This window comes from Phyllostomus hastatus, unplaced genomic scaffold, assembly GCF_019186645.2.
Source record: "Phyllostomus hastatus isolate PE091 unplaced genomic scaffold, TTU_PhHast_1.1 phas_contig_524, whole genome shotgun sequence".
NCBI classification, from domain to species: Eukaryota; Metazoa; Chordata; class Mammalia; order Chiroptera; family Phyllostomidae; genus Phyllostomus; species Phyllostomus hastatus.
The window spans coordinates 12,907,812-12,930,608 of record NW_025333900.1 but is presented as its reverse complement, the minus strand read 5'-3'; the positions used below and the strand labels follow the sequence as shown (position 1 = coordinate 12,930,608).

Sequence of the window (22,797 nt, the reverse complement as noted above, 5' to 3'; positions counted from 1 at the left end):
AGAAAAATGAGGACAATGATCTTGATATGTAGGGTCATTGCAAAGATGAAGAAAAACATGACTTTCCCCTTTATTGTAACATAATAGCAATATTAACACACTCACTATTATTCTATTTTCTCTGCTTAGTGAGGATGAATACTTACAGAGAAGCTTTGTGTTAGCCAAGAATTAAAATACAGTTTGGCAAGGAGGAGACGCAGCCAACAGAACCCAAAGAGGGTGCTCACTGCTACACCTGAACCCCTGTGTTCAAGCCTGTTTGGTCCGGAAAGATGGGGAGAGGGTGGGCAGGCCCCAGTCAGGGACCACTGAGCATGGCCAGAGGCCCACAGCGGTACCTGGGCCAGGAAGTCCTTGTGGCTGCGGACAGCATGGTGGAATCGCTTGACCAGCAGCGCCTGCACGTGCTGGGTGATGAGGCGTGCTCCCGTGTTAAGCTGGCCACCCTGTTCCGCTGGTGAAGGCCGACCCTCAGCAGGAGGGGCCTGCTGCACAGAGTCACTGTGGGAGCCCTGGGGAGTCTGTATGACCTCCTTGCTAGGACCCTTCTTGCTAGGACCCAAGCAGGGGTGTCGCAGGCTGATGGCTTCTCTTCTCTGCTGAGTGCTGCCTGAGAATGAATTAATAAATAGAAAAACACCCACAAAGTCCAGATCTCATATGCTATTTTTTTCTTATTGCATTAGATTTCCCTTCATTTAAATAAAGAACAAAATCTCAAACCAGGTAGGTTAATAAACTTTTAAAAATTCTATTTTTTAGTGTAAATGATTTATAGACAGAATAACCTGAAATGACTCAAGTATTCTCTATAGTAGTCACAAGGAATGAGAGATCTCTAAATGCACTGAGAGAGGCTGGAAACATGTAACTAAGTAGCAGAATGATATGTGTAATGAGATTACATTTATGTCAGAGAGCACGCACACCATATACAAAGAAGCGTGATATTTCCTACACACACACGTAACACACACACGTTTGGAGGATTGCCCATTGACTGCTGACAGAGGTCACCCCTGCAGTGGAGCTGCATACGGGGTGAGGGCTGAAGCTGGAAGGATGATCTTAGCCTCCTTCTGTATTATTTGAAAAAATTTTTTAACACAAAGTGTGTTCATGTGTAACCTGCGAATTTAAAAATATAAAAGACAGAGTCGACTTGGTTCTTCCTAAATCTTAGCGGCCACTGTGAAGCGGTGGAAAGACCAATGAGTTAGGAGTCAGGAGAACTGGCTTGAACCCTGACTCTTGCTAGATAAATTTGGCTGAGTGGCTCAACCGGCCTGAATTCAAGTTTTCTCTTCTGTAGAATGAAAATGAGGACATTTTACAGGATTGTCATAAAGGTCAGATGAGCTAACACATGTGAATGTGCTTTATGAACTATTATAAATTATCAGCCATATTGAAGCTTTAGTTTATCGTCATTGTTCAATGTTCATTCGCAGAACATGTTAGACATAAAGGGAGAGCCTGGAGGACCTCTGCTTGGTCCCACCTGCTCTCTTCACCCTCCTCACGTGCCCCAGGCTGAGGGCAGTGCAAAGGTCGCCTATTAAGCATTCTCAGACACCGGCAATGCAGCAGGCCTGGCTACTCAGGATGGAAAGGACTTTCCCAAGCTTGTTGACTTCAGGGTGCTGGAGTCCTAGTTCTCCAGTCTCTTTTCACCTGATCTGGACTCAGTTTTGGCATGTTCTGTGGCCACCCCTCTCTTTGGACATCTGCTGCCTCTCTGCATGTCTATTCCTGATGCCCCATCCAGCCGCAAGCCCACTTTCCCAGCCAGAGCCAAGTTCATAATTAGAATTGCAGGTTGTCCCTGGCTCTGCTGCCCTCTAGTGTTAACTGGCTATGTGCCACCCTCTTCAGAAGTGGCACTGACCTTGGTACCATGCAAGGAAGAGGGTGTCTCCAGTGGACAAAGCTACTGGTTCCTTTAGACTTTTCAAACTAGATCTGAAAATGTCCTCTAAAACGGAGCCAATCCAAAACAAGTGCTATTTAGTCATCTGAAAATGGGAAGCAGTGAGAGTTTGGCATTGAGGGTCCTAGATTTGAAAGCTAAAACCAGAAAACAAGACTCAGAATCTTGTGAGACTTTAGGCAAGTCATCCAATCGGTGTGAGCTCAGCTTCCACAGACAGACTAATCTCTGCCTTGCCTGTCCATGAGACGGGTGGCAGTTAAACAAACACTGGATGCCACATGCCCTCCAAAGTACCGAGGGCTACGCTACACAAGTCTGAGGTCAGAGATGACTTGTCAGTGCTGAGATCAGTGTGCTGATCTCAGTGTGCTGCTAAATGTTAATCAGAAACTGCACACTGTGTTAAGACTTGGCAGGTATGAACTCATTTAATTCTCTCAACAACATTAGAAGGTTGATACCATTACTAGTCTTATCTTGCAGATGAGGAAACTGAAGTACAAAGAAGCAGGTATTTACCCAAAACTGTTCAGTTAGCAAATTGTGGAGCTCGGGTCTGAGCTCATTTTAGAGGCTTCACTCTTAACCTCTCTCCTCGACTTCCTCTTTGGAACATTCCATTCTGTGCCCAGGCTGACCAATCTTCTGATGTGTAATTTATTCTTCTGAGAGGGACTAACTTATTCTCTGCAGACAAGAGGCCCCAACTCTGGAATCCAGCATAGCTTCTGCTATAAATTAGCATATTTTCATTCTGGTCTTGGTTAATGTAAGTCTTTGACTTTGGCTGAGCTAAGAGAATTCCATTTCTGTGTCTGCAAAGCTGGAAAGCAAGCCTGGGGCCCTGTGGGGAGCTGCTCCCACCCCCTCCAGAGGCCTGCCCTTCTCTCCCCAGTCTGCCAAGATGTCCACCTCTTTCAGCTACCACATGACCTGCCTGGGTCCTGGAGCACATTTGGGCTGGAAAGTTTGACCATTGAAAGTTCTGGGCATAGCTGATAAATAAACTTCTGGGATCACTTACAGAGCAAGATGAAAACCATATCACCTTAAGAACTAGCACCAGAAACCCCACAGGGAGGAAGCAGTTTTTGTATAGAGAAAACACCATGATATGCTCCGCCATGTGGAAGGAGGTAACCAGTGGCAGGAGCCCACGGCAGCAAAGGAGAACTGCCACACAGCTGTGCAGGAGAGAGGACAACGAAGGGGAGAGAGGGGCCAGGGAGAAGAAGATTTTTTCAGTGTGGGTGGATGCTATTGTTCTTTGTTCTATCAAAAGTAGCCCGTGTACTGTGGCAGGTAACTGCTCTTGCATGTCTGTCCCCCCCTTAGCCCCCCACCCCCAACCTCCACAGTGATGTCTACTTGAATGCTTTGAGAGGCTTAGGGGTTTAGGTAGAAATCATGGAAAAGGCTTGCTGATGCCAAGGCTCACATATATAAAAGAGAGGCCCCCAGAATTTGCAGGAATTATGATCCCCACAGTTTCAAATCTCCACAGGGTGCTAAATGAGGGTTCGGAATTGTGTTATCTTGATCTCAGAGGGGGCAGAGGATCCTAGCCAGCATCTGGGTTGTCTTTACTGTCATCAGTATCACCAAGGACTCTGCAGTGTACAACTAGAGCAGACAGGAGCCGATCAGAGGCCTGGTAGAGATAAGAGGAGGAGATGAGGATGGCGACCTGGCAGAAACGGGCGACCTGGCAGGGGGATGAGAGGCTCAGGTGCAGGGAGGCTGCCGGCCCCATTCATCCAGCATTCCCACCCAGACCTAACTCCATTTGTCTTTTCTTTGCCCTTCAAAGGAACGAAGAATGCAAAACCCTGTAATTCAGATGTCAGACAAATACTATGGAGAGTGTTTGCCTACTTTGGTGTTTCATGACTTTTTCCTTAGATTTTCAAGATAGAGTGGAGGGCGGGGCAGTGAGGAAAACAGCCGTAAACTTCGGCACCATACCAGTGAACAGAGGTCCTGAATCAGAGTCCTCTGTGACCTTCAGAAATACCTGTCAAGAGTAAAAAAAGAGAGGATTTGGTTTAGACATTCCACTGTCAGAAAAATCTAAGCCAAGATCAATGTTTTAAAACCTTATTTATTGATTGTGGAGAGAGAGGGGAAGGGAGAGAGAGTAACATTGATTTGTCCTTCCACTTATTTAGGCATTCATTGGTTGCCTCTTCTTTTCTAAAAAAAGATTCTATTTATTTATTTTTAAGGAAGGGGGAAGGGAGAGAGAAAGAGAGAGAAACATTAATCTGTGGTTGCTTCTCACACGCCCCCCACTGGGGACCTGGCCCGCAACTGAGGTATGTGCCCTGACTGGGAATCAAACTGGAGACCCTTTTGTTTGCAAGCTGGCACTCAATCCACTGAGACACACCAGCCAGGGCCCTTGTTTGCTTCTTGCATGTGCCCTGACTCAGAATTGAACCTACAACCTTGACATAACAGGACAACACGCTAACTAACTGAACTGCCTAGCCAGGGCTTAAGCCAAGATCAATTTTGTTGGGTATTGCTTCACGATGGGAAGAAAATACATTATGACTTCTTATCTAAGAATACAGTCTTCTATAAACACAGGGTTGTATGCACATGGTGACCACAATTACGTAAAATATGTGTGCATATGGACAAAGGCAGGAGGAAGTGTGCTGAAAAATGAAGACAGTTGCTGTGCTTGGGTGGGGATGTATGGCTTTCTGCATTCCCAGAATTTCCCTCTAATGTGAGACTTTGCATGCCTTCTGGTATCTGTGATCTCTGCCTTACCTCTTCCAGGGGAGTGTCAGAAATTCCAAAACTACTGAGACCCAGGTCAGCCAGCGACTCCTCCAGTTCTCTGAAAAGGCTGGCATATGCCCTCTGCTTGAAGTTCTTATTCGGAAGAAGGAAGATCAGTTCTTGACCAATGCATTCCACCAGCTTTGCCTCTGGAACATGGTGGCGAACCATATCTGTCAGCTCATTCACATCTCCTAGGGCAAGAAAAAGATACTGAGGGCAACTGTTTTCCTGAACCTAGAAGGCTGTGAGCTTGCCCAGGTCCCCACTTTGTTCCCATTTGAGGAAGGGGTACTTTGTTCCTCAGGAGTAAATTTTGGAGGAGTAACACTCCTTAATGTCCATGTTTAGCTTTGTTGGCCTCCTGATGGGCACTAAGAGGGAGGGGGAGGAGGAAAGAAATGCCCCCACTAACTAGCTCTGCAAACTTGAGAGGTCATGCAATGCCCGCAGGGGCCATTACCCGGCCTTTGTTCAATCAGATGTTCTGTCCCTCACAAGTTATGTAACACTGGGCAGGTCATATCCTAGTCCTTTCATCTGTGCAGAGAGGAAACTAATGGCATCGACTTCATTGTTATTTGTGAGGATTGGATGAGTTAATTAACCCATGTAAGAAACTTAAATCAAGACCTGGCTGGCGTAGCTCAGTGGATTGAGCGTGGGCTGTGAACCAAAGTGTTGCAGGTTTGATTCCCAGTCAGGGTACATGCCTGGGTTGCAGGCCATGACCCCCAGTAACCGCACATTGATGTTTCTCTCTCTCTCTTTCTCCCTCCCTTTCCTCTCTAAAAATAAATAAATAAAATCTTAAAAAAAAGAAGTCCACATTAAAAAGAAAAGAAACTTAGATATGTGCTTGGCGAGCAGATGAGTCTTAGCTGCTGTTGTCATCATGAACAGCATCTTGAGTGAGAAAGCATGTGTCATTATCGTTGCTTTATTTATTTATTTATTTAATTTTACTTTACTACTACTTTATTTTATTTTATTTTATTTTATTCCTCACCCAAGGATATGCTTACCAATTTTTTAGAGAGGGGGGAAAAGAGGTGAGTGGGGGGAATGGAAAGAAACACGGATGTGAGAGAAACATCACCATATGCGCCTTGACCAGGAATCAAACCCACAACCCAGGCATGTGCCCTGACCATGAACTGAACCTGTGACCTTTCAGTTTTGGGGACAGTGTTCCAACCAGCTGAGCCACACTGGCCAGGGCTGTAGCTCATTCTTATTCACCATAAGCCTGAAGGTCAAAGTTGATTCCATCTTCCTGATCTAGCCCAAGCTATAGGGGACTTGCCCAAGATATACCTAGACCTGGTAACTAAGCTGGGTGAGCACTCCCCTTCCTAAATCACACACCCGTGCTGATCTAACTTTTTTCAGGACTGTATCTGTCCCCTTGGAAGTGCACCTGCCTCCTGAAACACACATAGCTCAATACCCAGCTCACAGCAAATGCAGGAGGGGCCAGGAAGCTGTGGAGATGGACTGGGGGGTGGAAGGCAGGGTATATGGGGGCATGTCCAGTATCAAGTATTGACCTGATATCCTCATGCAATCAGTATCGAGGTTTGTTTACAAATGTGCTACTTTAAAATTAAAAAGCTAACTTTATAAAGTGTAAAGCATTTGTCTGAAGAAGCAGTCATCTAGCCCATCATCTTGAGAGGCAGGTCAAAGATAAAGGAGTTTGGGGGACCCAGAACCCAGCTCTCATGCATTTGCACAAGCAGTCCTCTCAGGTCTGGACGCCCAGTGGGCTCTTTTCTTTCTTTGTTGCAGAAATGGCACACAGTGAGGGTTTCATGGCTTTCAACCCAAATCCTTCTGCCTAGCAGGACTGAAAAGCTTGTTTTATGGCAAATCTGCAAGTTGGACTCAATTGTCCTTAGTTCAGGGATGACTTCATACAGAGGCTGGAGGGCTCCTTGCATGAGGAAGCTGCTCTGCCCTACCAGCTCTCAGGAGGTCACGCTCATTGTTCTGTTAGGAAGGAAATCCAACCTGAAGCTGCTGGATTCCCAGGAATTGTGTCTCAGATGTGTGCGTGTCAGCCTTTCCAGAAGTGGTCCTTCGGGGCAGCAGGGGGGTATGGAGTGAGTGCGTGGTGCATGGTGTGCATGAGGGGAAAGCCTTCCGAGGAGTGAATCTGGCATAAGTGCTTACTGTGCTTCTCATCACTCACGGCATCCCTATTCTAGTAACAGAAAAGGGATCTTCAGAAATCAAGGAATATTTTTTTAAATCACCTAGGCAGCAGGCTCTCTTTCCAACTTGATTTTGCTGCACCACAGTAATTAGTATTCATTTTTAAAAATTATCAAATTGTTCGCCAAGATTCCTCCTGGGAGGGAACATCAGAAAGCAGGAGGAGCCCACAGCAGAGCCGGCTAGAGACAGACAGACAGATGTCACCCAGCAGGACGTGCGTGTTCACCACATGCGTGTTCACCATGGGTCCCATCAGTGCAAAGGGAGGTGAACGAGTAAATATGAGGTGGCTCCGGGGAGTTTCTCGTAAATGTTAAGCTTAGTACAGAAACATTGTCTAGTTTTCTTGTTTCACCAAATGTTAGTTTATAATTTCTTCAGATTTAGAAAACAAATTGTGGTAAATAAGAAACTTTGTTTTTTCTTTGATCAGCAGATACTTTTCCCCTTCATTAACCTGGGTCAGTCCATAGGTTTAGTTTTGCTCCTATTTGGGGATATGGGGGGTGTGGGATTCCATCTGCAAAGACACCCCAGGGGAGGGGCGGGAGGTGGGCATAGTGGAGAAATGGAAAGAGTTGTTGGCAAACAGTGTGTTTCTAAGATCAGATCCTGTGGGGTGGGTGCTTCTACAGTGACAACCTTTCTCCTGCATCACCCTCGAGGTGGAGGCACCTCTTATGAGGTTTAATGCACCTTAATCCAAGGTACAGTTGCTTGAAAATTGGTAAATTGAAGAAAAAATTAGGAGTGTAAAAGAGATGTGCAATTTTCCACAGACATGGCATCTACACAGTGCAATCTGACTCTGGAAAAGGTCATTAGGAGAGCTGTGTGTCACCGTGGTTCCATCAGAGGGCTTCATCTGCCACCTTTAGAAGCCCAGCTCTCCGGGCACTCAGGCATGTGGCCTGGAGCCAGGGCAGGACGCCCCCAGGAATGGAGGCTTGATTATGGGCAAGGGCAGGGAGTGAACAAAGAGTGAATCCCCATTATAGGGAGAGGGTCCTTAGGCTCATGACTTTTAAAATCCTTTGGGGAATGGAGGAAGAGAAAGAAGCTCAAAGAAAAAATGAAGCAATTGCATGCCATGGACTTGAAAAGTACACCAAATATTCTCTTTGCTCCCATTAAAATGCATGACAGCAGGCGACACACCCAACAATACTGAGATGTGATCACCAGACAAGAACCAAGACGTGGCCTGTCCCACTCCTTACCATCCAAGACTTGTTCTGGAGTTATCTCATCTCCAGGAGCTGGACACCTGATGGAGAAACCCTGAGATGCACAGCTGCAGGTCCCCTACAACAGAGGGACATCGGCCACATTAATGATGGCATCTGCCTGGTGTTGACTATTGTCACCACCGTGCCTTATTTCTCAACCACCAAGTGTGGTCAACACATTTTTCTGCATGGTTTTAACTATCACTTCATCTGAGCATTGTGAAGGTGTGGTTATGCGATTTTATCCTGTGACTCAGGCACAGAGAGTAAGCAGAACCTCAAAGGATCCCCTGGCTTGTCATCACTTATATGACAGCTGTAGGGCTGACTGTGCAAGGCATTCTGCTCCTCCCGCCCCCTGGATGCATGCTGAGCTGTGAGAACACACCCAGGACAGGAACACTCAGACATTTAAACTACAGGGGCCAGAGGCATAAATGATGCTACAATATAGTAAGCATGACAACCCAAACATTGTTCATAATACTTTATCTCTTTTATTTTCATCATCTCCCTAGGAAGAAAAATCAGAGATTATTAGTTTCATTTTCTCTGTGGAAAAAAAAAACAACAACGATGACAAAGAATCAAGTCATTTGCCTGGGATGGCACAATTTGCCCACCTGCAGCCCACACCTGAACCTGGGTCTCCTGACATGCTGGGGGGGTCTCTGCTGGATGGTATTTTTTTTTTGCTTCATTATTTTTAGGTTATAATTCTCAAGGAAGTTTTTTCTTAGCTTTTGTTTATAAGGGGAATTATGGTTTAATTAGGGAACATAAATGTTGGAATGAAAAAAGGAAGCTTAAACAACTACTGTCCTTAAAAGAGTACAACCTTGCAAAATAAGACATAACTTGCATGTTGCGCCATACATGTGTGGTTTAGAATTCAGGAGTATAAGAGTCTCAGGTCATCTATGCGCAGCTCACAGACAATAGTGTGGCGATGACCAGAGGGAAGGGGGCCTGGGGGCTGGGTGGAGGTGGCCGAAGAGGGGGAAAAGGGACATCTGTAATAATGTCAACAATAAAAACAAAGAAAAGCCCTAGCTGGTGTGGCTCAGTGGATTGAGCACCGGCCTGTGAACCAAAGGGTCGCTGGTTCAATTCCCAGTCAGGGCACATGCCTGGATTGTGGGTCAGGTCCCCAGTGCAGGGCACACAAGGGGCAAAACACATTGATGTTTCTCTCCCCCCTCCCCTCTCTCTCGAAATAAGTAAATAAGATCTTTAAAAAATAAAAATAAAATAAAAGTAAAAAAAAACACTAGTCGTTTTGTTTAGGGTAGAGCATCTCTGTATGCTGTAAGAGGATCCAGGATGTCAGTTCGTCAAAATCTACAAGTGGTCCCAGAAACGAAGAGGGCAGTTCTGACGGCCAGAACCTGATGTGGGTAGGCATGTCCAGAAGCGCAGCACCGCGCTATGTATTCCTGCTGCGCCCCTAGGACAGGCTGTTTCCCGGGGCAGACACATACCTCACAGCCTGATCTCCGGCTCTGGGTGTTTTTCATCTTGCGCACCACGGTTAAGTAGAAGCCGGTGCCAAAGCAGCTCTTCAGGAAGAGTGGGGTGCCCGAGCAGTAGAGCCTGCCCTGGGAAATGATGGCGATGCGGTCCCCAAGGAGGTCGGCCTCGTCCATGTGGTGCGTGGACATGATGATGGTCCTGCCTGCAAGGGCAGGGGCAGGGAGATCAGCAGGCAGGCCTGTGCCAGTGTGCATGGGAGAGGATGCACAGCGACCTACCTGCTCCCTGGGACCAAACACAAACATTCTGTAGCAGAGTCCAGAGCACTAGAACAGTCAGGACAATAGTTAGCATTGTACAGTATCCTGCATGTTGTAAAGCACTGCTCATCAGGTGCAGGGCCTGATTCAAGCAAATCATCGTACATGAGGCACATTTGTTACTGTCGGTCAGCGTCTACCGAGTTCTATGCACACAGCGTCTGGGTCATTAAGCACTGCATTTACATCCCTGCGAAGCATGCATGCTTTCTCTCTCTCTCTCTCTCTCTCTCTCTCTCTCTCTCTCTCTCTCTCTCTCTCTCTCTCTTACACTAGCTGGAAATGTCATTTTATAAAAAAGGTAATGAGGATTCCAGGATGCCAAATCAATTACAGGTTTGAACGATGCCATCCCTTTTATGGGCACTCAGCTCTGCTTGCTCTTGCTTCTGGGTCTGCACCCACTGGTTGCAAGGTGCCGTGATAGAGAAGGAATGTCCCATTTTGATACATTTCCACCTGCAGCAGTCTTCTGGAGCACTGAACAGTGGCAAGCCACCTTCCCCCTGGTCCTGAATGGCAATCATCCCACAGCTCTGGAGCTTCTTGGGATGTTTGCAGGGGACTTAGGTCCCCTTACTCAAAGGGGAATTTCACCTAGAGCTGCACCCATTGTTTGAGACAGAAGGGTTGAGAGAATTTTCTAGAATATTTTGGAATGTAGCTGCTCCATCAGTGATTCCCTGCTTATATTTGTGAAACTCTCAGGAAGCTTCCACTGGAACTTAGGTTCATCCAAGTCACTGATGAGGCCCCCATGTGAGTGTAGTTATGACTTACTATTGCTCAGTTGCAGAATGAAAGGTATGAGAGAGTAGGGACCCCAGATGAAGCCTCAGTGAGAGCACAGGGCACTGAGCAGTGGCCATTACCTGAGCGATACTTCAGGAGCAGGTCCCAGATTGAGCGTCTTGAGTAGGGGTCCACCCCAGAGGTGGGCTCATCCAGAATGACCACCTTGGCATCTCCCACGAAGGCAATGGCAACAGACAGCTTCCTCTGCATGCCACCTGGAGGTACAAGGTGGGGCAGGGTGGTCTCAGGGGCTGTGGAGGACAAGGTGAGAGGCCCAGGGCTGGTGGCATAAGGCGGGGGGACCTTAACTCTGGCGGTGGTTTGTTGCTGCCAGCATTCAAACCAGTGGTGTACAGGCCTCTTTAAATGCAGAAAAGGCAATATCTGCCTCTTAGGGTTAGATCTTTGGAAGGTTGTCCACACATTTTAGTTCAAACACATAAACATCAGAACAAATACAATACAGGCTGCTTTGTCACGTGAAAAATCATCCAGAGGGGCTGCTCTTACATGCTCAGAATAACTTTATAAAAGGGTTCCAGCTGTTCGGATGGCTCCTGTTATAAGCCTGAGACCACACACACACACACACACACACACACACACACACACACATCCTGTGCACTGGGGAACAATGGGGACCTGCAGCCCTATCTTTTTCCCACATCAAGCACCTGACAGATCCTGAGCCTCTTCATTCCTCTTGTGGTGGAGGCCTGTGTCCTCCAGCATGGCCTCCGTCTCCAGCTGGGCCTCTTCCCAGGACCTCCCCTTCAGCTGGGCATAGAACAGGATGTGCTCAGCCACTGTGAGGCTGGGGGTGGGGCAATGAGAAAGGCAACGGGCTCAGCGATTCCACTTGCACCAACTTACCTCACAGAAACAACTAAGGGCGGGCATGAAGATGCAGGGATCGGGATGTTCATCACAGTGGCATTTGTAATACCAAACCAGACCAAAAAGCCGGCCCTGCTCAATGTGTGTAAGGAGAGGGGACAGCTTAAATAGCACCTTCATACAACAGCATAGTATGTAAGCATTAGAAAGTATTTAAAGAAGAATATGTAACAACATGTAAAGATGTTCATGATTTCTTGGAATAAGAGAAATAAACCACATTTTTTAAAAAATGGTAGTTTACAAAATTGTATGCAGAGTTTTACTCTCCTTTATAATTTTAAAGTAAATATGTATATCTATACATGCACAGGAGAAAGTTCTGAACAATTATATACCAAGGTATTACCAGTGGTTGTCTCTGGGTGGTGAAAGTATAGGTGACTATTATTTTCTCCTTTTAATCGATATTTCCTTCTTTCCTTTCCTCAATGACTATGTATAACTCTTTAGATAAGAAATACAAGTTTGGGGAAAAAGCAACTGAAAAGTCTCCTGAAAAGTCTGTTTTTCGTGTCTGGTTTAAGAGGGAGAAGGGAACACTGGTCTCCCTTGGTAGAGGGAGGACTTCAGGGCTGAGCAAGGGGTTCTGGACCAGCCACCCGAGTCACTCTTATGAGGGAGGGACCTCAGCTCTGCGTACCACAGAGACACCTGAGGGACACCACTCACTGCAAGCGAGACAAAGGACCTTGAACTTGGGGAAACCAAACAGGGGTATTGCCTCAAACCTCCAGAGCTGGTGTCCCTGAGCCAGGCTCTAGGAACATGTGTGCTGGTGGCAGGGCAAGAATCAGACAGGGGGAGGGGTTGAATGCCTGTCCTACTCACTGGTGGAACAAGATGTTGTGCTGGGGACACATGCCGAGGCTCTGCCGGACTGCATCCAGGCTGTTTTCTATGTCCTTCCCCCCAATGAGCACAGTCCCGGATGTTGGCGGCAACAGACCCGTCAGGATGGACCTGCCAAACAGAGTCGGTAGCAGACAGGATGGCTGTTAGCAGTGCCTTGGGATGGCAGCCCCACCCCAGGCCACTGAGGACTCCCACAGTGACTTCCATCCATGCCTCTTAGTCAACCCCAAACCATCCTTAGCTGTGGAGACCAATGGCTTCCCACACAGGGCTTAGCTCCACGTGCATGTCCAGGCCTGCATGCTCTGACCACATCCTCCTTCCTCCTCTGCTCCTGCTTACTTCCTAGTGCTCCTGGGAAGGCACCCATGGGTCTCCAGGATCCACAGCTGCAGAAGGGTCATTTACAACTGACGGTCTCTCCCCAACTCGGCCATCTCACCCCAGGTGCCCTAGGGGCTGGTAACAGTTGCTCCATGCACAGGCCCTGCTTTCCTTGATGTCACTATTACAAAGCTCAGAGGAAGGGTCTTCATGAGAAGCCCAGGCATTCAATGTGTATTTGTTGATTAATTGATTCAAGCCAGGTATGGGAATTACCACCATCCACATGGTCTTTGGATCCAAAACATAAAGAGCCCAATAGCAATGTTAGTCATTTTGGGAAAATGAGAAATAATGACGCCCACCTCATGAAGTTGTTGTGAGAATTGAATGAGTTAATACCTATAAAGCACTTAGAAGAGTGCCAACATGAAGTCAAACTCAAAAACATTACTTTTGTTAAATATTGTGTCTCACCCCCCAGGGGAAGCAGCATTCCAGCAGTCGATGAAGTCATGGGTTTGGCTGGGGGAGGTACTGGGGTCCTGGGTGGAGTTCTCTGACCACATTAGTTCTCAAGAAGGGCAGTCGGAGGGATCTCACGCTGCCCCACCCAGCGCTGGCCCTGAGTCCAGATACAATCTCAGCCTATCTGAAATTGTCCTTAGAAGCTGAAATCTCTGTTGATTAACCACTAGAGGGAAACAGAACCAAATATAATGGCACCAGCCCCACATTCCATTCACAGTGAACCGCCCTCAGAGAACATTCCAGGGCAGGGTGTACACTGCTGTTCCTTCCTGGGGCTCTGAAAGAAGCCAAAGGACTTGACGACTGTGTGTCACGTGGGCTCTTTGCCTTTGGAGAGGGCCGCCTCCCTCACAACTTGGGAACACTTAGCAGTACCTCTTCTCCTCTGCAGATGGCGCTCAGGTCCCTGAGAAAAGTCAGGGAAGCGTCTGGAGCTGAGCGATCTGTACTGAGCCTTCATTTTCCCTGAACTTGGCCTTCAGTCACCAGGCCATTACCCCTCTAGAAACTGAACCCTTTTTACTTGCACCAGAACTGCCACCAATCCTGAGAGGCAGAGAAAGGAATGCTCTTTGAAAATAAGCAGAATTCTACTGATTGAGGGTATATGATAGTGATGACCATGACTTTGTCAATCACTGTTCAAGGTAGTAACACTAGTGACGTGGGGCGTAGGCCTGCACTGTCAGAGACAAGAGACAATTGTGAGGCCTTGGCTCTTGCCCACACTGAACCATCAGGACCTGGTGGCCCTGGGGAGTCACTTCAGCTCTGGATGTCAGCTTCCTTGGTACACAAAGGGGGCAATACTCCACTTCCCTCCCCAACTTCTTGTGAGGATCAAATGAAACAGTACGTGACAGTGAGCACTGAATAGTGCAGTGTGCTTTACAGATTCCTGGGACACAAATATAGAGCACGTTTTTGTCACTAAAATTCTGTGGGAAAGGGTAGACTGAAGCTAAGGGGAAGAAGAGAGCCAGAAAACGACAGGACGAACGGCAATCCAGAGTCTGTGCCCGAAGACTCACAGGGTGGTGGTTTTCCCTGCGCCATTGTGACCGAGGAAGGCGGTGATCTGGTTCTCATAGAAGGTGATGTTGAGCCGGTCCACAGCGGGCCGGCCGTGGGGCTCAAAGATCTTCACCAGGTTCTTCACACACACCCCGGGGACCAAGCCTGGCAGCTCACGTTCAAAGAAGGAGTCTCGGAGGGAAAAGTCAACAGGAAGTGAAAATGATGTCTTAATGTACAATTTCCCCAAATTCTTTCTCTGGGCCATGACTTCTGCTTGCAATCTCACCTGCCCCCGTGGCTGTAGCTGTGACCTTGGTAAGGATGAGGACAGAATAATGGTGGTTATAATAGTACCTAACATTTGCCAAACAGTTACTATGTGCCAGGCACTGTTTCAAGTGCTTTATATAGGATACCTCATTTTGCCTTTTTAACAGCCCTTAGATATTATGATGCCCATTTCTATAGATGAGGAAGCCTAACACAGAGAGACATCAAGAGTCTAATCAAGGTTACCAAGTTCATGAGTAGAAGAGCTGGGATTCCAACACAGAGTGAGCTTACTGCCTGTATAGGGAGTCGGCCCTAAACTCAGTCTTCAGTCCTAGGCCCTTGTTTCCAACAGTCTGTGAGGCATTTTCTCATGGATTTCTGGTGGCAGCTCAGACTCCTCATCTTCTTCCCAAAACAACATTGTCCTTCAGACTCTCCCATGTCCATTCCTGGAGACTCCATTCTCCTAGTCACCATGGCTCAAATCTTTGAGGCAATTTTGACTAAGCTGACTTCTTGTTCCTCAGAACTCCAGAGTTTCTCCAGTTAACCTGATAGGATAGTCTGCTTTTCCACATTACTGTCCTTCAAACCGAACCCCTCCACTCTGCTACTCCACAGGCCCCTCCACCACAGACCCTCATTACCGGGGTATTTGTCCATCTCGCCCTGGCCTCCAGTCTCTCCCTGCTCTAGCTCACCCTAGAAGGCACTACTTAATTTGCCATTTTCACATTGTAGTTCTGGGCATTTACTCCCCTGCCAAAAGCATCCCAATACTTCCTCTTTCTGTACCTCCTGGCCTCGCCTATGCCTGAGGTGGAACTGGCGGCTTCCAGCCCCTTGATTTTGGCCTTGAAATTCCACTCTGGGAGGAGGGTCTTCCCAGAGGTGCTACTGACTGCAAGCCACCTCTCTGAGAGCAGCGGGTCACTGACCACTGACCTGGAGTGGGCCAGAGGCATAGAGGCTGGACGCTAGCATGTAATGTCGGGCAAAGTCCAGAGGCCAGGTTGCCTCTCTAAACCCAGGGTAAGAATAGCAAGAGCATTTTAGCATCCTCAGAGTAAGGCATGTGCTTAGGGAATGGAGACACTAGGAGAAGTACAGGACTGGTTCAAGGGGGAAGGTGAGGAAGGCAAAGGCCAGGGAAACACTTATATCCTAGTTCATCAGTTCAGGAATCATTAGGTAACCCCTACAGTCAGGAAAGGCTTCTGACGGCTTGAATGAATGGGCTTCTAGATTTATAAACCATGAGTGAAGGCAGCACCACTACACTCTTTCCCCCCCATGCACAGAAGTATTTATTTTTGTCTTTCCTTATAGCTCATATCCGCCTTAAATCCCAGTGACCCAAGTTATTGTTCTTGCAAAATCCTCGGAAGTCAGCACATTTGTGCAACTCACTTGGGATTCGCCTAACAAGGGCACAAACGCACCACATACTTGGTATTTGCTTTCTCCAGGAAACATGCGTTAATGTCTGGCCGGCCGTTCATTCCGCAAACGTGCAGCTGGACCCTGGAGAAACTATTGGGTTTAACCCTTGTCAACACAGTTTCCGGGGTTCCCTTGCACCCTCGTTCTGAAGTGGTCTGCTCAGACCCTTTTCCTTGCCTCTGCTCTGCATTCTTTACTGAGGTTTTTACCATTTATTCCTTCTGGGTGTTCCGGGTCTTCCATTTCCTCTGTTATGGGTTCCGTCTTTTCCAAGGCCCTTTCTTCTCTGGTTGAACACCCTGCACCAACCAGAAACCACTGTCACTCTCCTGGTGGGTGAACTTCGAATCAGTAAGTCAGGGAAGGAGGGAAGAAGGGCAGGGCGGGGGAGGGGGGAGGGCAGAGTTTTCTTCCATAACTTGGAAACCCAGTTCCCTCAAAAGGCCAAGTCAGCATTCCCAGGAACCAGCTCTGAGCATGGCCCTGCCAACCTCTGACCTGCGGGTCTGTGAAGTTCTGAATGTGGCCAGTGGCAACCCCGACAGCCCACAATGTGTGGCCTTTGCCAAGCCCAGAGGGAGGTGTTTTTTTGCGGGGTTTTTTTGTTTGTTTGTTTGTTTTTTAAACAAAAGTTTCACCTCATTCTCTTAATGAGCCAGGAGAAGCCCACAATGTCAGAGAGTGTGATTAAAAATATATATTGACAAAGCTGGACTGAATGAGAAGTGGGTTAATTTTCTTATCTCACTAACAGCACTTTTCATTCTAGTCCCAAACAAGTTGAAGTCATGCTGGGCCTCAAGGACAGTCCACTCCAGGTGACGGGACAGGTGACCAGCTTTATTTGCAGACTGAGGAATGGTTCACAGAAAAATCTGCTTTTATGGACATTAAATGTTTTGGGATTAACTCCAGGGTTGAGCCTGGTTGAGGTACAGGCTGGCATAAATAGTGAAGAAAGGTGTAAACACACACTCCCCCCCACACTTATGCATGTCACACATACACATTCACACATATGCTCACGCAGTACACCTACCCACATCCACCCACGTCCACCCACACACACAGAGGCATTTTTTTTTAACCTTGGCGTTTGGTTTAAAAGGACACATCAGAACACCCCGAAAGGGGAAGAGACGCGGCAGAGGGAGCCAGCCAGAGAGGGCGGCAGGGGCCGGAGGAAACCGCTGTCGCCAAGCATCTAAAGGCCCCCGCCTGGAGCGTGCCAGCAAGAGCAGGCGAGTTTTTGTGCAGCAGCCAGCCAGGGCCTCTCTCTGGCCCCCGCCCTCTGTGGGCCCGCGGGTGTGCGGTGGAGTGGCAAGTAACGGCCCCCAGTGCTTCCACGTCTGCTTCCTGAGGGATTTCTAAATCCATTGTCCTCAATTCCTTTAATCACTTCATTAGCTATGATACTGTACTAATGTGTAATAAAAGGGTAGGAGGAAATAGTCTTCTAACTAGTTTAGTTATTGGAGTGAGTTCCTCGTCAGGAAATGTGGGTCCCTGATGCAGATTTTGTCCCAAGTGACCAATGGGAACTTGGGCAAGACACTGGATGTCTCCTGGGCCCTGTTTCATCTGTGAGAGGAGGGGGTTTAGGTGGAGAAGCTCAGCTCTTTTCTGATGTTAGAGAGATGTAAGAATCTATTTCATTTCGAGTCTAGCCTGTGAGACAGGTGAAGAGTATTTGGCTTCTGTTGGCAAAAATATGTGATTCATTTTTGAAGGAGAACATTTGTCTTAAGATATTTTTTTTGAGAGGCAGATTATCTGTTGAGATTGTAGAGGGAAAAAAAATGTCCACAGATCCTGATATTCATTGATATTAGAAACATTCTAGGAATACACGCCCGTCTTAAAAAGTCCCATTTATAAGAGTGCAGAAGTGTAAGTTTATAGATAGACAGGATGGACAAACCAACATAATGGAAAAGTACACTGAGTTGTGGAAGTGCTGTTTGTTTAAATCATTAAAAAAAATAAAGAAAAAAAGAAAAACCCACCCAAGCCTTTTAAAGGCCCTAGGCTAATCCCCAAGAGAAAACAAACACCTACGTTAGTGCTTAAAGGATAAATCCTGGGTTGGGCCCAATAGCACAAAGTTAAAAGCAGGTAGATGAGGAACAAACAGATTGGAAAATACTTCCTTTGTTCCCAGAACCTCCCAGTTCCAAGGGAGTCCCCAGCTCTCAGGTCAGAAATTTCACTGCCACCTCACACCTCACAAAAGAATCTGTGGTTTCCACCCCCCACCCTACCCCCATCCTACCCCGCATCTCTAGAGCTGTCCTTGGAGCCTCCTGTCCTGTTCAGTAGGTACAGTTGATCAAAGAGGCATCCTGGGCAAACGCCCTGCTCGCCCTCTGCACCCCTACCCCCCAGCAAAGATCCGCACCAGGAGAGCCAGCCAGGCTTTGCCTTGAAGATCGCAGCTCCATCCCAGCCTCTGGTTGGGTCCTTACCTTAAAAGAATGAATTAGTTCATATTTTGAAAAAGTGATGAGAAATAAAAAAGTGGCAGGGAAGGCAGCAGAAGATGAGTGCAGCAGTTCCTTCAGAATTCTGTGGATCTCTTTGCTTTAAATTGAGAAGCAGCAGAAGTCATGTGTACCCTGAAGGGGTTTGGCCTTCTTTTACTAGGACCATTTAATCCACTGGGCACAAGCTGTCCAGGACACAGGGCTCATCAATGCTCAGCCACACACCCGGCCCAGCAGCTCACAGAAGGTGGGCTCCCAGGGGCTGCGTGGTGGCAGAGCCCCCAGGAGGCCCCAGAGTAATCAATCAGGAATCACACATATGATAGAAGAGCCACTTCTATAATCTACACATATCCCATGCATGGCCAAAAAAGTTAGTTTCAAACGTTAATTTTTTTTTTAATTTTTAAATTAAAATAAAACTCACCTTCACCACCAAGCCAATAGGACTCTTGTAGAAGGAAGTACCAAGGAAGTGGGGTTCCATAGTCCCCTAAAAGAGACAGGAAAATAAAGAGAGAAAGCCCAAGTTACCCTGTCTTACTGCAGTCCTGTAAGATCTAGAACTGATCTATTTCAGCCTCAAGGAGTCACTGCAGATATTTACAGTTCATAAGCCATAACGCAGCTATCCGCAGGATGCCACAAAGACTACCAGTTCCAACATGTTTTAGTTCAAAAGGTCGTTTTTTGGGTGGAACCAGCAACACTAAGATTGATGATCTTGGCTGACATTAGTTTTCTAAGAAAACATTTTATTGAAGAATTTAATCTTGCTCTTTGCAATAATTATCATATATTAATGATGATAATCACTGACATTTGTTAGATGCTCTTTCTGTGTCAGGCATTACCTAAGCATTTCCCATATGTTAAATAATTTAATCCTCAGAACCACCCTAGGAGATAGGTGGTGTTCCTCTGGGTAAGGAAAGGGAGGCACACTGGGTATGACTCTCTGCCCCAGGCCACAGCTAGTCGAGCTGACTGCGGGCACTCTAACATGGCTCAGCTGGTCCTGATGCCACTGATTTCGCCACCACACCCTGCTGGGACCATCTGGGTTTCAAGCAAAAGATTCCCAAATTCCTAGTCCAGTCCTCTTAGCAAGCTTTGCTCCCTGTAAAATGTTGATTGTGCGAGAATACTGTCTTTGCTTATTTAATAGTTATCTCATGTTTTATGGTTGTTGCCAGACTGTAAGCTCCTTTAGGGCAGGCCTGGGTCTGTTTTTTCCACCACTCTTTCCCCAGAACCTGGCGGTGGAGCTAACGGCCAGGTGCTGCTCAGTCAACTGTTGTTAAAAAATTAAAGCTTTAGCTTGGTTAAAGTAAAGCTCTTGAATTATGCACAAATTTCATTTTCATTCCAACTAATTTCCACTTATCACCTTCTAATGGCCCAGTGACATAGAAAAAAACTGCAGCTGAGCAAGGTCCAGTGCATTGCTCAAAGTCACTGTGATGGGTTGAATTGTGTAGGCTCCCACACCCTGCACCAAAAAAATGGCACATTGAGGTCTGTGGTAGAATACAAAATATACTCGGTCTTCATTCCCACTTTCTGGCAGAGCTTGTAGAGCCCTTGGATTTTCCCAAATGAGAGGAGTGCATTTTGTTATTCATAATGAGCCGGGCCGTCAACCACTCCTGACTTTATGCTAATGAGGTGACTCTGTGGGGGCCACTAAATCACTTTATGATGGGGCCCCACCAGAAAAAGCAAACATGTAGAAGGAGATGGGAACTTTCAGCCTCTCTTCCCACCTCTAGGGAGGGGAGAGGGACTGGAGATGGAATATAAAAACTTCAACAATTAAATTCAAGGAGCTTCCAGGTTGGTGGGCACCTCGAGGTGCTTGGAGGGTACTGTACCCAGACAGAGAAGGGAAGCTCTCTACACCATCGCTCCTGTACCTCACTCTAACCATGTCTTCCATTTGTCTGTTTCTGCTGTGAAGAGAGAATGTGTGAATGAATGGGCAAGTGCGCATGTTACCAAGCAAGAGAAAGAGCGAGAGCTTTGTTAAGCTGATTATATTGTCTAGAGCTTAGGAAGAATCAGGTGCTTTTTCAAAATAACCAATCAATTTCCCAATCCTTCAGGGGCTGGTGTTGGATCCTCCCCTTAAAAAATCCATTTCCTAGATCTTCTGTGGCTTTTCCTCTATGTGGTCATCATCTTAGTTCCTACTGCACACACCCTATAGTAGAAGCAGCACCCCCTGTACCATCTTGGCTTTTACTGGGCATGTGCCCAGCAGAGGAATTTCTCCTGCTGTCTTATTCCTTCCCTGGCTGTGACATGTAACAACACTTCCTGCCCACTCTGGGGATTAGGTCCTGAGGGCAGAGGATGTAGTGGCTCCCTGAGGAGTGTGTGAAGCTTCTTAAGGAAGTAGGCTTATTGTCTGATTCAGCTCCCTAGTGTATTATGCTTAATAATGTTTGATTTTCTTTTCTCCCTTCCATTATTATTAATATCTAGCTATCTGTGCTAACAGGAGCAGTCTCACAGGACTGAACCTGCAGGTCTGCACTAGTTCTGGGTAGTTATTATCACAATTGAGTTGAATTGTTGAACACCCAGGTAATATTGGAGAACTGTTTGGTGTTGGTAAAATGACACATTTGGTATCAGAAGTGATCAGAAAAAAGGACACCAGAGTCCTCAGAATCATGGCCTTGTTTGGAAAGAATCATTGCAAGTGTGATTAGTTGAGGTTAGGTCACACTGGAGTAGAGTGGGCCCCTAATCCAGGATGAGAGATGTCCTTATAAGAGGATGACCACTCAAAGACAGACACACACACAGAGAACAATATGTGAAGAAGGATGATTTGAGTGATGCATCTACAACCCAAGAAATGCCAAAGATTGCTGAGGAACCACTGGAAGCTAGAAGGAGGCAAGGGGTCATCCTTCCCATACAGGTTTCAGAGGGAGCATGGCCTTGCCAGTACCTTGACTTTGGACTTCTAGCCTCCAAAGCTGTGAAATAATAAATGTTTGTTGTCCTAGGCTACCCAGTTTGTGGCACTTTGTTATGACAGCCACAGAAAACTAACATAGTCACACAGTTAGGATCCAAACCCAGGCCTCCTGGCTCAGTCCAGTGATCTTTTTCCCACTTCAGGCTTGCTGCCTACATATTTCCACCAGCAAGTGCTGCCCTCAGATGATCTGAGAGCTGTGAGGACATCCTTCCCAGGGCCAGGCCCAGCCTCTCTCTCCCCTGCAGCTTGTGGCCACAGTATCAAGCACCAGCCGTGGATGCCACAGCACGAGGTGGCTGCTGGTTGACTTGGAAACCTCAGACCACTCAAATCACGGCGGGACTTCTCTAGCTACTAGGAAAGATTAATTTGAAGTAAAATCTGATTTATATAAAGCAAATACAAAAGCATGCAAATATCCAATTTTGATTCAGGAGCTGATTTTTCATGATGCAGATTAATCAGATATTTATGCACCTGAAGTAGGGTACTATTTTAGGCACTGAAAAATACAGACCATGGATCTGTTCTCATGGGTCCCTAGATTACTGGGAGAGGTCAATGCACAAACACATACAGGAATATCATGTCAGATGGTGATTTTTTAAACAAATGAAGTAGGATAAGGAGCCCTGACTGGTGTGGCTCAGTGGATTGAGCACAGGTCTGAGAACCAAAGGGTTGCCGGTTTGATTCCCAGTCAGGGCATATGCCTGGGTTGCTGGCCAGGTCCCCAGTGGGGGGGTGCATGAGAGGCAACCACGCATTGATATTTCTCTCCCTCCCCTCTCCCTCCCTTCCCCCCTCTCCAAATAAATAAAATGAAATCTTTAAAAAAATAAAAATAAATCTTTACTGAGAAAAAAAGTAGGATAAAGGACATTAGCACTAAAGGATTATTATTTATATAGGGATAGATATTTGGATAGTTTCAGTCTGGAAAGATCCCAATGATGGGATGACATGGGGACAGAGACCTGAGCAGAGTGAGGAAGCGAGCCTATAGCTATGAGTGAGTGTGTGTGTGTGTGTGTGTGTGTGTGTGTGTGTGTAGAAACATGTTCCAGGCAGTGGGGGGAGCACATGCAAAGGTCTTAAGGAGAAAATGAACTCAGTGTATTGAAGAACTTTGAATAAGGATGCTGGTGTGGCTGCAGCAAAGAACATGGGGTAATAGGAGAGGAAGAAGATAGCTGAAGCTAGTAATGAAGCA

General features: G+C 46.9%; 1 protein-coding gene across 3 annotated transcripts in view; it reads right to left on the bottom strand.

Moving 5' to 3' along the window:
• ABCA4 (ATP binding cassette subfamily A member 4) overlaps nucleotides 1-22,797 on the bottom strand; it is a 129,185-nt gene that overhangs the window by 37,992 nt on the left and 68,396 nt on the right. For all 3 annotated transcript variants that reach the window (XM_045847200.1, XM_045847201.1, XM_045847203.1), the window contains 11 exons: nucleotides 19,017-19,082; nucleotides 16,316-16,405; nucleotides 14,405-14,579; nucleotides 12,495-12,626; nucleotides 11,441-11,580; nucleotides 10,844-10,981; nucleotides 9,660-9,853; nucleotides 8,170-8,254; nucleotides 4,718-4,923; nucleotides 3,902-3,950; nucleotides 342-613 (listed from right to left, as the gene is read on the bottom strand). In XM_045847200.1, the coding sequence (XP_045703156.1) occupies nucleotides 342-613; nucleotides 3,902-3,950; nucleotides 4,718-4,923; nucleotides 8,170-8,254; nucleotides 9,660-9,853; nucleotides 10,844-10,981; nucleotides 11,441-11,580; nucleotides 12,495-12,626; nucleotides 14,405-14,579; nucleotides 16,316-16,405; nucleotides 19,017-19,082 (1,547 nt within the window). The remainder of the gene's footprint in view (nucleotides 1-341; nucleotides 614-3,901; nucleotides 3,951-4,717; nucleotides 4,924-8,169; nucleotides 8,255-9,659; nucleotides 9,854-10,843; nucleotides 10,982-11,440; nucleotides 11,581-12,494; nucleotides 12,627-14,404; nucleotides 14,580-16,315; nucleotides 16,406-19,016; nucleotides 19,083-22,797) is intronic.